Source organism: Candoia aspera, chromosome 2 (genome assembly GCF_035149785.1).
Source record: "Candoia aspera isolate rCanAsp1 chromosome 2, rCanAsp1.hap2, whole genome shotgun sequence".
Lineage (NCBI taxonomy): Eukaryota > Metazoa > Chordata > Lepidosauria > Squamata > Boidae > Candoia > Candoia aspera.
This window is the reverse complement of record NC_086154.1, coordinates 158100154-158115062: the sequence shown is the minus strand read 5'-3', so window position 1 is coordinate 158115062 and position 14909 is coordinate 158100154. Positions and strand designations below refer to the sequence as shown.

Below are 14909 nucleotides of genomic sequence, written 5' to 3'. Positions count from 1 at the left end.
TCCGGGAGTCTGGGAGCGAATGGGCCTGTCTCACCTCTGGGGTCAGAATATTCCAGAGGGCGGGTGCCACTGCAGAGAAGGCCCACCTCCTGGACCCCACCAGGTGGAATTCCTTTACCGTTGGGGTTCATAGCATGCCCCCTCTGCATGACCGGGTGGGGCAGGTCCATGTTAAGGGGATGAGGCGGTCCCTCAGGTAACCTGGCCCCATGCCATGTAGGGCTTTAAAGGTGATAACCAACACCTTGAATTGGACCCGGAAGCAAACTGGCACCCAGTGCACCTCGTGCAGCAGTGGTGTCACATGTGCTGATCTTGGGGCACCAATAACTGCGTGGCCGCATTCTGGACCAGTTGAAGCTTCCGGATCCTCTTCAAGGGTAGCCCCATGTAGAGCACATTGCAATAGTCTATGTGGGAGATGACCAGGGCATGAGTGACTGTTCGGAGGGCCTCTCGATCCAGGAAAGGGCGTAACTGGTGCACAACACGGAGTTGTGCAAAGGCCCTTCTGGCCATGACTGCCACCTGCTCATCAAGCAGGAGTAGTGAGTCCAGGAGGACCCCCAGATTATGCACCGGGTCTGAATGGGGCAGTGCAACCCCATCCAGAACTAAAGATAACTTCTCGGATACAGAAGAACCATCAACCCACAGCCACTCCGTCTTACCAGGGTTCAGTTGAAGCCTGTTGTTCCCCATCCAGACCCCAACAGCCCCAGGCACCTGGAGAGGGCAGCTACCGCATCACTTACCACACCCGGGATGGAGATATAAAACTGAGTATCATCGGCATATTGATGATACCTCATCCCGTGGTGACGGATGATCTCACCCAGCATTTCATGTAGATGTTGAATAGGAGAGGAAAGAGAACTGAACCCTGCGGCACCCCACAATGGAGGGGTCGAGGGGCAGATCTCTCCTATCACCACCGATTGGGACTGGCCCTGGAGGAAGGAGGTGAACCAGCGCAAGACTATGCCACCCACCCCCAACTCTCTGAGCTGACCCAAAAGGATACCATGGTCGATGGTATCGAAAGCTGCTGAGAGGTCAAGAAGAGCCAGGATGGATGTACTCCCTCCATCCCGCTCTCGCCAGAGATCATCCATAAGTGCGACCAATGCCATTTCCATCCCATATCCTGGCCTGAAACCTGACTGAAAGGGGTCTAGATAATCCGTTTCCTCCAGAATCTTCTGGAGCTGCAACACAACCACTTTCTCAACCACCTTTCCCAAAAAGGGAAGGTGGGAGACAGGGAGAAAATTGCCCAGTATGGTAGGGTCCAGGGATGGCTTCTTGAGGAGGCGGTGTACCAGCACCTCCTTGAAGGCAGCCGGAAACACCCCCTCCCTCAAGGATGTATTAACCATTGCCTGGATCCAACCACAAGTCACCTCCTGGGCCGATTTTACCAGCCAGGAGGGGCAATGGTCAAGATGGTGTGTGGTTGCATTTACAGTCCGGAGGATCCTGTCCACTTCCTCAGGCCCAACAAGATCAAACCGTTCCCAGATAGCAAGGTAAGTACGTCCCCTCAGCATCTCCCCAGACTGTGCCTCATGCTTAGAGTCCAACTCAGAATGAATCTGAGCGATTTTATCCTGCAGATGCTCAGAAAACTCCTCCGCATGGCCCTGTAAGTGGATCGCTGAATCCCCCTTACCCAAGAGGGATCGGGTAATCCTAAACAGGGCTGCTCAGCGGCATTCTGAGGATGCAATAAGAGCAGAGAAATATTGGTGTTTCGCTGCTTTTACCGCCACAAGGTAGGCCTTAATGGTGGCTCTAGCTTATGTTCGGTCAGATTCGATCCTTGTCTTCCTCCAGCAGCACTCTAGATGTCTCTTAATCCTCTTCAAAACCCGCAGCTCCTCCGTAAAGCACGGGGAGTGCCAGGTCAGATGAGGCAAGAGAGGTCGCACAGGTACGATCCTATCCAAGGCCCCTGCCGCCTCCCTATTCCAGGCCACGGCTAGGGCCTCCGCTGGACCGTGCAGTAGATCATCGGGTATAACGCCCAGCTCCCTCTGAAACCCTATGGGGTCCATCAGTCGCCAGGGGCGGACCAATCGAATGGGTCCTGCCTCCCTGCGGAGTGGGGCAGCACCAGAGAATCTCAAGGCCACCAGGGCGTGATCTGACCATGACAATGGGGACAGATCTAACTCTCCCCTCAGATCACATTGCCACTGCTCGGCAATAAGAATAATCAGGATGCAGTATACTTCACAAGCAGCTCAGCAAAAATTGTAAAAGAAAATCTTCAAGAACATTTTACATTTCATGTGGAAAAATCAAAGATAATTCCAACTTCAGAGGACGGCATCTCAATCCATAAGAAATGTACAACCTTCTCTCCTAGCATTTTTTTAAAAAATGGAAAAACAGAAATATTTCAATAATACTGTGACATTGGACACAGTAGAAGGCACCTTGGTAGAAAATGTTTAATATGGACAAGACTGACAGTACAATAACATCAAGAATAGACACACTGAGATATTCAACTAACATGGAATCTGAGAGGACTGATCTCAGGTTCCAACCGCCCAGAATCCCCTTTTTGGGAGAGAGGGGCGGTGATAGAAATGTGAAAAATAAACAAACAAATAAATAAATAAAACTCCATTGAAGTTAAGAGAATATTAGGAGAGCTACAAACAAAACCAAATGTTTTGTTTCTACAAGAAACTCATAAAGACCCAGAAATTTGCTTTGAAAAGTAATTATAATCAAGTATATTTCGCAGCTGAAATACTATTTTGCAGCTGAAATACTGAAATACTTTGGCCACACAATGAGAAGACAGGACACCCTGAAGAAGATGCTGATGCTGGGGAGAGTGGAGGGCAAAAGGAAGAGGGGCCGACCAAGGGCAAGGTGGATGGATGATATTCTAGAGGTGACGGACTCATCCCTGGGGGAGCTGGGGGTGTTGATGACCGACAGGAAGCTCTGGCGTGGGCTGGTCCATGAAGTCACGAAGAGTCGGAAGCGACTGAACGAATAAACAACAACAACATTTCGCAGCTGCTTCTAGTAAATCAAAAGCAGTGCTTATCAGCAAGCCTACCCCTTGTATAAGTAAAGAAATAAAAAAAGATAAGGACATTTTTTCCTTAAAGGTAAATAAGTAATACAGAAATCTCCCTTACGACATCTATTTATAGCCCTAAGATTCATTAAACAGATATTGACTAAATTTGAAAGCTTTAAAAGTAGAGAAAATATTATAGGGGGAGATTTTAACTGGATGGCTAACCCTGAATTGGATGAATCCCCAGGAATGGATAAAGAAAAAGTAATGAGTAAAAGTCAACTGGAACACATCTTTGATCATTACAATCTGTTAGATAGCTGGAGAAAGTTTTACCCTAGGAAGAAGTTTTACCTTCTTTTCAGCTAAACACAATATGTATTCTAGAATAGATTATATTTTATTATCTGATAAGCTAGAAAATCACATCAGTCAAGTAAAGATAGGCACACAGTTGTTATCAGATCATGCATAGATCACTACAGACCTTAAGATCTTTGCAAAAGAACCATTTTCCAGGATATGGAGAATAGATCCCTCCTTATTAACAAAAAAAGAAATAATCACTAAAGTTGCAGAATCTATTCAAGAGTATTTTGTATCTTCCTACAAATTTGTCAATGAATACAGTATGGGATGCAATTAAGGCAACAATTAGAGTTAATATCAGAATCAATAAAAGTAAAAATAACAATATAAAGATCAACCAAGAACTTGACAAAGACATAAGAGAGTTAGAGCAAACGCACAAACAGTCTAGATGTAGAAAGATCCTGAAGTTATTAAAGCAAAAAAAGAAATTAAAACAACTGGTGGATTTAAATAAAATTAATTTAAATACAAATCAAAAGTACTTTGAATATGGTAGTAAATGTTCTACATTATTAGCCTCAATGCTCAAGTGGAAAAATGAAAAACAAAAAAACCTGTTCTATCAAGAATAATAAGGGTGAAATAACCTATAATATTAAAGAAATTAATATTTTAAAATAAATGCGAAGTTGTATGCAACGTAAGCTTAAGGCTATAGTAGTACACATCATGCAGTAGGACAAGCTCAGTATACGACAGTACTGAAAAAAGAAATGCTTGCAATGTGATCTGGCTTGAAAGAAGGATTTTAAAAATTTAGCTAATAGAATGCACCAGAGTAAGGCTGTAAAAGAATGTATTGAAAAACTCCTTAAAGCTGATGCTGTGTGGTTGAAGCATGATGAGTTTAGCAAGGGTTTAGATAGACTCCTATAGGGAGCTTGCTATGGATCTCAGATAAAGACTTGTGCATTGTAGGAAGAAGTAGGAGAGTCCCCATAATGGGGCTTATTAAATGACTCAGTGAAAAACAGAAGGAATTTATGAAGTTAATGTCCTTCACTATTAATGCTCAAATTATGGAAAATAATCTAGAGAAGATGTTGCTGTCATGGAGGAAGACAAATTTAATAGGTATACTATAGGGGAATTTGGGATGAGTCCCTTGACTGGAAGACAGCAGTTGAAGGATGTAATCTGTTTCAGAGGAACAGAAGCAAGAGAAAGGGACAAGCGCATTGATTCCAAATACCCATTCCTACTCAGAAACGCAACAATGGATGCAAACACTGGAACAGGCAGGCCTATGGCGCAAGACCGAACAGCATTTTGTTCTGTTATACAGAGGGTCGCCTTGAGTCATAAACGACTCGACGGCAACTAACAACACCTCAGAAATCCAAGTGAATGAACATGGTAATTGTAAGGGTTGAGTCTGAATCAGACTCGGAAAACGAAACCTATGCTGAGTCAGGAAGGGAAAACAACTTATTGGGAAGGATTTGGGGAAATAGAAACCAGGAGTGACTCAGCAGAGCGGGAAGATTTGGAGAGGCTGATTGGGCAGAATTCGGAGGAAGGTTTGAATCCTCCAGTCAGTGCTTGAGAGAGGAGAGCAGGGAAGCACGCCAGGCAAAAGGCAGCCTGATTGATTACAGAGGAGAAACGGCGTGAAAAGGATGGGATAAAAAGGCACTAGCACAAAGAGCAAATTGCTGGAGACAACCGACCCTTTGAGTTGCCAGCGTTTGCGGAAGAGTCCTTGCCAGGAAATGGAGCTTTGCCTGTAGCCGACACGGAATCAGCGCTACAGTAGCTTCTCCTGCCTCTGAGGGTCCTCCTTCCTTACACCCTGATTCAGCCAAGTTGTGCCTTGCTCCCAGCTCCAAGCCTCATTTTGCTGCTTTAGCCAGATCCAGCCCTGCCTCCAGATCCCAGCCGCGTCTTGTCACTCCATCCAAATCCAGCCTTGTTCCCATCTCCAAGCTGCGTCTTGCTGCTTCTACTTCTCCTAGTCGTGCTTCCAGTCCCAAGCCTCGTTGTCCTGCTCTAGCCACGCTTCGTCTTGCCTCCAGCTCCAAGCCTTGTCTTGTCGCTCCTACCGTGCCTAGCCTTGCCGCTTCTGTCGCGCTTCCTCTCTCCTCCAGTCCAGAGCCTCGCCTTGCTGTATTGCCAAGAACTGGTTCTGCCTTTGATCCTGCAGACTGACCTTGTTGCCTTCCACTGCCTGGGTGGACTTGATTATCTAACTTACTAAGGGCTTTCTTCTGATGTGAATAGTTGTTGAAAATAAAGAATTCCTTTTGTAATTCTGTCTGGCCGCCTCTTAGTCTGAACAGGACAGTAATGTCCATCAAATGTTCCTAAAAACAAAAGCATTTGACAGGAGCCACTTAAAGAAGTGATGGGCTCCTGTTTACTGGATGTGTTCAAGCACAGGCTACACAACTATCCGTTCAGGATGCTTTACATTTGATTCTTGCAGCAGCAGGGGTTTAGACCCAATGGCTCCTTCCAACTCTATCATTTTATGAAGCTATGCTGTACTTTAAAAGCTGAAAACTCATTTACATAATTGGGAGTCGGGTGGCATACAAGTTTTATTATTAAAGCCAGATTAGCTCAGTGAAGTTGTTTTTAAAAATGTGCATATTTTGAATGACTGAATGAATGAATGAGTATCTTTATTACGGTCTTTGACCAGCCTTTACAGTAGAAGAAAATAGTTTAATCCAACAATTCATTGTCAGGAAAAAGGAAAAAATAAAACAATATATCCAATGATGTGTATATTGTTTCTATATGAAACAATATATCTAATTACAAGTTTTGCATAATTGTATAACTTGATAAAAATATGTGGCCACCTGGTGTTTGAGTGTAGAATCAGCATCCCTTAAAAAGAAAGAAATGTAAAATCACTATGACCCTCAAATTTAGAAATAATTGGGTAGATCAGAGCACATCTTGGGGCATCACAAAAAGGACACCATATGAGGACATGGGCAAGAGTTTCTACCTCCCTGGATTCACAAAGGCAAAGTCTCAGTGAACAAGGAGTCCCATGAAATCTTCCTGCCAGCAGTGCTGAAGGGAAGGCATCAAAGGGAAGGCATCAAAGCAGTCTCTCTTATATTTTAAACAGTATATTAGGATTTCCAAAGAGAACATAATCAAAATCATGTTTTTTTTTAATTTGAAGCATTATTTTAATAGATTAGGATTTTTCATTCTTAATTGAAAAATTCTGCATTTGATGATATATAGCAGCTGTATAAAATAAAAGCCTGTAATTTTATACTTTTTGTTCTGTGCAAGGTACTGCATGTTGTGCCCCAGCAATCCATGGATCAGACCTCCTGACTGGATGTAGTGATGTTCAAACAACTCTGCAGGCCATGAGGTGAGAACAAGATTGTGTGCAATAAAAAACTAAGTGACAGGTGCAAGAGGGAGATGAAGGAGGAATGAAATCAAGCATCTAGGGCATCTTTTTGGTTGGTTCCCCCAACCAAGGATAAGTTGTGGATGATACCTACAAAGCCATCTTTCAAAGAGACATGAAGTCATTATCACTTCAGTTAAACTTTTTTAATTTTTAATTTATTTATTTTTATTTATCAAATTTTGCCACTGCCCATCTCCCCCCAAAGGGGGGACCCTGGGCAGTTTACAACCAGGATAAAACATTTGTTGTTGTTTATTCGTTTAGTCGCTTCCGACTCTTCGTGACTTCATGGACCAGCCCACGCCGGAGCTTCCTGTCGGTCGTCAACACCCCCAGCTCCCCCAGGGACGAGTCCGTCACCTCTAGAATGTCATCCATCCATCTTGCCCTTGGTCGGCCCCTCTTCCTTTTGCCTTCCACTCTCCCTAGCATCAGCATCTTCTCCAGGGTGTCCTGTCTTCTCATTGTGTGGCCAAAGTATTTCAGTTTTGCCTTTAATATCATTCCCTCAAGTGAGCAGTCTGGCTTTATTTCCTGGAGTATAGACTGGTTTGATCTTGCAGTCCAAGGCACTCTCAGAATTTTCCTCCAGCACCACAGTTCAAAAGCATCTATCTTCCTTTGCTCAGTCTTCCAGATAAAATGTTAAAATACCATAAAAATATAAATACAAATATAATATTCAAATAAATACAATATGAAATCCAGATGACGATGCTAGTTGGAAAATCGCTCACATATATCTAAGAGGCCATTTAGGGTGCTAACCGTCTCCAGGAATGATTACTCCCCCTCCTGCCCCAAGCGAGGTGGCAAAAACAGTTTTTTAGTTGTTTATGAAAAGCCTCAAGAGATGGGGGAAGAATGCACCAAAGGGCAGGTGCTACTGCAGAGAAGGCGCACTTCCTGGACCCCGCCAGACGGAACTCTCTTACAGACGGGGTCCGTAACGTGCCCCTTCTGCATGATCGGGTGGGACAGGTGGATGTAATGGGGATGAGGCGGTCCCTCGGGTACCCTGGTCCCATGCCATGTAAGGCTTTAAAGGTAATAACCAACACCTTGAATTGCACCCGGAAGCAAACCAGCACCCAATGCAGCTCATGAAGCAGTGGCATAATATGTACTGATCTAGGGGCACTAATAATTGCTTGTGTGGCCACATTTTGGACCAGCTGTAGCTTCCGGATACTCTTCAAGGGTAGCCCCATGTAGAGCGCATTACAGGAATCTATCTGGGAGATGATTAAGGCATGAGTGACTGTGCAAAGGGCCTCCTGGTCCAGGAAAGGGTGTAACTGGCGCACAACATGAAGTTGTGCAAAGGCCCTCCTGGCCATGACTGCCACCTGCTCTTTGAGCAGGAGTCATGAGTCTAGTAGGACCCCCAAGTTCTGCATTGGGTCTGTCTGGGGCAGTGCAACCCCATCCAGAGCCAAAGATGTTAAATTCTTGGATACCGAGGAGCCCCCCACCCATAGCCACTTTGTCTTACCAGGGTTCAGCTGAAGCCTGTTGTTCCCCATCCAGACCCCCACAGCCTCCAGGCACCTGGAAAGGACGGTCACAGCATCACTTATTTCACCTGGGACGGAGATGTATAACAGTATCGTCAGCATACTGATGATACCTCATCCTGTGATGACGGATGATCTCACCTAGCAGTTTCATGTAGATGTTAAAAAGGAGTGGAGAGAGTACCGAACCTCTTCAGCACCCCACAATAAAATAAAAATAATTTTATTAAAGATTATAATTACAATAGTAAGAACTAATATAAACTAAAAGAAAGAAGAGCAGAAAGAATAAAAAGTGCAAAGAAAAAAAAATGTAGAGAAAGAAATTACTTCCAACCTTCATCAAAACAAGTGTAAACAATTTTAGTAACTTTTCACATCCTCTTAATTTATAACCAATGATCTCTTCATTCCATGTCCCATCTCTGATCTATAAACAAATCCATAAGGCATTGTCATTTCAGTCCTGATGTCAGCAAAAGTCCATTAAGGGTTATCAGAGATAACAACATATCTATTTTAACCTTGATCAAATAAACCAACTTTATATTCCTTCCTTTTACCTCTAACAATCTTAATCTTTGGTCCATTCAAGTAATGTCTTTTCATTTCATTTCATTTCATTTCATTTTTACCCCTTCTTGCTAGATTCAACCAAGCTTTAACAAACCTCTTTTGTAAATCCAATATAAAAGAATTATCCAGGTCATTCTCTTGGTTTATTATTTGTAATTCCCTTTTGATTTTTAAAGCATCAACCAATTTCTTTTGTATGTCCAATAAGACATCTTTTTCCAGGTCATTCTTGTAGCCTGTCATTTGTAGATCCACTTTCAGTGCCAACTCAGTCTCTGTCTTGTCAGATAAAACTTGTTCCTCTTCTGCCATTTCTTCCATAACATCTTTTGGACACAGTCTATCCATAAAAGCAAACATTGCTATTGACATTGTTGATACTAACTTCTGATTCAATTTTTCAGAAGTGTCCTTCAGTATTTCCAATCTTAGAATATTTTGCATCATTCTGTAGCTATTAATCAGCACTTCTGGGCAATCTGTACGCTCCTTATATGGAGAGATTCAAAGAGCCAATCTACTCATTGGCCCTTCATTTTTCACCACAGTCATCAGTTCCACTTTTCACAGAGCCATCTTCAGTCTGTCATTTCTCCCTCTGGAAGTTAGTTACACTAACATGTTTGGAAACAAACTGTGCCAAGCATCATCCTTCAGGGAATTTCTGAGTTTTCTCCTAGAGATTGGAGATACAAACTGTCCTTGACCTGATACTAATTATTGTGGAAGACTTAGCTGGAGAAATAGAAATAGTAAGAAAATTGGGGAGATTGACTATGTAATGCTGAAGTATGCATGTATGAAGGAAAGTAAGTTTTGGGACTTTAAGAAAATTGATTTTAATACACTTAGCAATGTAAATTAATAAGAAAAGTTGCTCGAGATGGGTAAGGGTACTAAAAGCACAATTGCATACAATTCTAACAAAGGGAAAAAATGGAAGAGAGAAGCCATTGTGGTTACACAAAAAACAGTGTGATGATCTGAAAAAAGAATATGTAATTCTATGATTTATTTATATTGTATTAGATTTGTATTGCATCTTTCTATTAAGATATGCTCTCACTCTTTATCTACTTCTTTCTCCCCCATTTGATGTGTGGAAACTATGACATAATTTTGGTCTATTTGTCCTTTAAAGTTCTTCCCGTTCAAAAGTATTTGTTGGCTGTTCGACTCTTGGATTTCTACCACTTGGCTGTACAGCAGCTATTAAAACCATCTGTAATAGTTAGAATTGTAAGGGGAAGAAAAATGTTCTTTGTGCCTTGCCAGATACATTCAAAGAGACTTGGGTTTCCAACCTGTAGAGAGATTGGTATTTCTTGTCCAGAATTTTCCTCACTGTTTCCATTGATATTTCCAGATACATGCAGTTGGCCAACTTGACAGGCATTCCAGCCCTAGTGGTACCAGTTGGATATACAGTTTCAGGGCTTCCCATCAGCCTTCAGGTAATATATTACCTTCTGTTCTTTGGTGTGAACTCAATGAACCCAATTAAGAATAATAAATTTCCGATTAATTCATCCACCTACATTCATCCAATTTCATTTTTCACTTTCTGAATCCTCCTCAGATGTGGCCATATCCCTTCCTAGCCCTTACTGCTAATAATCACAGATGGTGTTTTAGAAATTGATACGTTTCCTTGTAAGTTTTATATTCATACCAAATCCTACTGAAACTCACATAGATTATCTTCTCCCACCTGCTTTGCAAATTCAAGGAAGGAAGCAAGTAAAAAATGCATTATTTAGTTAAATATCAAATACTGATGCCTTCAATCTAGGATGAGACTCAACTGCCCTATTTGTTTGCCTCACAGCTTTTCGGAGACAGAAGGGTATCTGATTCCAGTTGTAGAAGTTTATAGCTTATAGAAACAATATTGATGTATTTGAGTTGTGGCTTGTTTGGCAAGTTGTTCTATTGTATCCTATTTGTGTAACAAGAAATCTTTTTGATGGAGTATGGATTTTCAAAAAAAGGGAATAGGGAAGTTGTCCATCATGTAGAAAGGGTGGTAATACACCACAGCCTTCCTAATGTGTTGACAGAAGCAGCCACTAAAACACAATGAATAGTAGATTAGATATATGCACAGCAAACCCAGTCTGGCCTGATTCATAGATAATCTCCGGTATCCGATAATCTAGGGGTGTAATGGCTCTGCATCGTATGAGGGGCTGCAACCTTTGACAGCGTTCCAGCCATCTTTGTGGTGGCTGGCTAGCTATCATTTATTTCTTAAGTTTGTAAATTAGTGGTCTGATCAAGTTAGAGCCATCAGACTGGAAGGAGGGGGGAGGCTTAGATATCCTACTTCCTTTCTGTTCTTTTTATCTATGGATTACTCTTTGGGAAGTAAGAATTTGAAAAGTGGAAAAATAGAGTACCTAGAGGAGTCCCATTTTGTGGGATGCTCTATGCTTTTATCTCTATATCTGACCCCAGAGGATAGCAAAAATAACTCTCTAGAATGTGTGATACAGCTGGATTAAACTAAGTAATATACATTTTACCTTCCTGAGAGTGGGGCTTTTACAAGATTGATCCTGATCTGGAAATGATCAGGTTTCCGGCTTTGCATGACATTTTGGGTCTGTTAGGTATATTATGTAAGAAAGGGCATTCTGTACTTGATTATTGTAATGACTTTAAAGATCCTGAAGTTCCAGTTTTACAAAATATGGCTGTGGCAGTTCTAATTGAGATGAGGTATTTTGATTATATTATGGTGACCTGGTTTGTTTCTGAGCCCAGTGGAAAAAAATGTTGGTTTTAATCTATACATCTTTGAACATTATGGGCCACTGGTTTCTAATATGATGCCTCCTTCCATCTCTGTATCTACAAAAGATACTGCTGCAAAAGAATTTCTTTTAATGTTCCCCTATTCTGGAGCTTAGATGACAGTTTTTTTTAAACTGGGTCCTTATCCCTCCTTCCAGATTATTAATCCCTCCCTGATTATTAATAGGGAAGCTTGCATGGGCCTCACATTTATTTCAACAGAAGGCCCATTTTTCAGTTCTTATTTTTTGTATTTCTAGTATTATTTTGGTTTTCACAGAGAAATTTAAGGTTTGAACACATTGATGTCATTAATAATATATTATACATGCCATGTTGAATTTTATTTGTAACTCTGTGTGCTTTTCTGTATCGGTTAAAACCAATCGCTTGGAGAAAGCACTTTTGCAATTGTTCCAACCAATAATTGTAGTAATGATTTTCAAGATTATCTAGTTCTCCTTTGGCTCTCATTGTTGTACACCCAATGTCTCAAAGCTCTTCTTTACAGCCAGAGATCAAAGGAGGTTACAGCAACTATCTCTGCCCTCTCCAAGTATATTCTAGCAAGGTATCTCAGCATTTTTTTCACATGTATCTTGCTGTATCTTTCACAGATCATGACAAAGTGGTGGAATGAAGCGTTGCTGTTCCAGATAGGTCTGAAGCTGGAGCAATTTCATGGCACACCCGCAAAACCAATACTTTACTATGATATTCTGGGATAATACGGCCAGCTTCAGTATTCCTTAACAGTTCCAATCCAATTGTCTGTTTAGAGTATGAATGGCTTAAGGCAGGAAAGTTAGAAATGCTTTCTGGTTAGAGTCACCAGCTCCCATAAAAATATACTGAGAAAATTAAATTGGAATGAAACAGTAACTTACTAAAGGATATATAGCATTGTAGGTGTCTGCAAAGTTTAGTTTGTACTGATACCAATTGTTCATAAACATCCAGATGCTGCAGTGTCTCGGACAGAGCAAATTTTATTCAGACACATCGCTATTGTCTCTGTATGGATACGTTTTGAGCATGTGATGTTTCAGCATGTATAGTATAGTATAGTGTATCATAGCATTGGTATTTTTCTTGCATGGAAAGTTGTTAAAAAGAGTGATGCACAAATAGTTTAAAAAAAAAAAACAACTCTGACAAACGCCTAACCAAATATATCCTCTGGTGGTATCACCCAGTTGTATTTCTCTATAGTTCAGCAGAATGATTTCCTATGTCAAAAGGAAAGCTTATTACTTTACCAGTTGCTATAGGTTTGTGCATCCATGTTTCTTTTCGAAGTAACAGAAAGCAATTGATTCAGAAAATATGATGGAAGATATTAATACACTGCCTCTGCTGTTATTAATACAATACAGTATTGCATTGTAATTTATTTGTTCACAGTGAAGGCTCCAAAGTTTGGGATTATCTACTTGTCAATACAATATTCAGAGAACTCTGGAATGTGCCATTTCTTCTCCTGACCATGTGAATGTGGCTGTTCTGATGATTGGTCTGGCAGTTTTTCAGAGATTTATATTCTGAAGTTGAAGTTCAGGTGTGCCTCAGAATAGTATTTAAGAAGCCATTGAAAATAATATAAACATTATCATCCTGAACCAAGTATTGTAAGGACAACCTTAGGACAACCAATACTGAAGACAAGAGAATTTTTTCAGAAATAATCTTAGGGATACTTATAGGTGTTGTGATAATATTCACCAGATTGGTTGACTTTTGCTGTTGATGTTGTCAACGGGATGAAATGGGAGAGTTCAAACCCTGGGCTTGGATCTGGAGCAGTGCAGTTTGAGAACCACAGTTCTCAATAGATGTTTACGCTGAATAATAGAAAGGGGCATTTTTTCAAGCCCCACCTTACACAACAGGCTGTGTTTAATGGGGGGGGAGGGAGTGTTTACATATAGTGCTGGTTTGTTTTGGGTTTAGGAGTGGTAGTCTCAAATTAATGTCAAATTGAACAATCTGAGGGAGTAAACCTCTGTAAGCAAGTATCCATTCTCCTTTATCCATTTCTGTGTAAACGTTCCGCAAAGTTTATGACTATCAGATTAAAATTTACAATTACTGTATGTGCTCCCTGATAATGAATGGTGTGAGCACACATATTGTTGAATTTTTAAGACAGTAAATCTGGTTTCTTGTAAAAGCCTCTCTGTTCTTAAACCTAAATAGAGTATTCTGGTATACAGTAGATATAAAGCCCCCAGTACACTTATTCAATATTTATCTTTGCAAAAACTGTCAAAATCAAGCTATGTCACAGAATAAGCCAATAAAAGGAGGAAAATGGAATACATATTCTCCCTTAAGATTAATAAAAGAAAATGCAAGGTTAGTTGAGTAATGCACATCCTGAATGTGTGTGTTTTGAAAAAGTCATTATTGTCAAATTTTATAAGACTACTGAGACAAGGGCGTCCAACAAAGGATTCACAACCTTTTATAGCATTGTTTTTCCTGCTCTTTTATGTATTTTAAATGGTATTTCTGTAGCCTTTTTATTTCTGCATGTGGATTTTTTTGTTTTTGCTACTCAACATTTTGCCACAATGTAGTATGGCCACTAATACATTCCAGAAAAGCAAGAAACGGAGCATCTATAAGCAGGAAGTAGGTGATCATGCTTGTGCCTATTGCAGTAAGATTTAAGCCCAGAACTTCTGTGTGGTTGCATGCATAAACTACTAGAGAGAAGGACTTATTCCTCACTCCCAACTTGTCTATAATTATTTCATTTTGGAAAAAATGTTAAGGTGTTTAACTTGTACCCTTCTGATGGAAAAAAACTGTTCTTTAGTTCTCATACTGCTCTGCAGTTCTATAGGGCTAATATCTGCTGCTGTGCACACTATCAGCTATCCTAAAGTCTTATCACATTGTATAGGAATCTGGCCAAAGACATGTAAAGAACATTCATTAAAGTAAGTGGGAGCCAACCCTTATGTGGCAGGTTTAGCAGGCTAATTGATCTGGGCTGCAAAAATCTGAGAGGCCAGAGAAAGAGCTCTATCCAATTTTTGGTTGCCATCTAGTAGCCATCCAGACGTTTGTAGTCCACATTTGATAGCTCTGATTTGCAGAACTGGCTGTAAATGTTTTCACAAAATGGCTGTTCTGAATGGTCAGTCATAAAACATTCATATTAGAACTGATGGAGTATTTGCCTTTATCCCTCTTTCTGGGTCTGTGG

The 14909-nt window shown here is 41.0% G+C and overlaps 1 protein-coding gene across 1 annotated transcript in view; it reads left to right on the top strand.

Annotated features, from left to right (window-relative positions):
• The window catches only part of LOC134491068 (uncharacterized), a 50993-nt gene extending 36390 nt beyond the window's left edge, over window positions 1-14603 (top strand). The window contains exons 18-20 of the mRNA XM_063294577.1: window positions 6677-6761; window positions 10266-10353; window positions 12313-14603. Coding sequence (XP_063150647.1) covers window positions 6677-6761; window positions 10266-10353; window positions 12313-12423 — 284 coding nt within the window. The 3' untranslated portion in view covers window positions 12424-14603. The remainder of the gene's footprint in view (window positions 1-6676; window positions 6762-10265; window positions 10354-12312) is intronic.
• The last annotated feature ends 306 nt before the right edge of the window (window positions 14604-14909 follow it).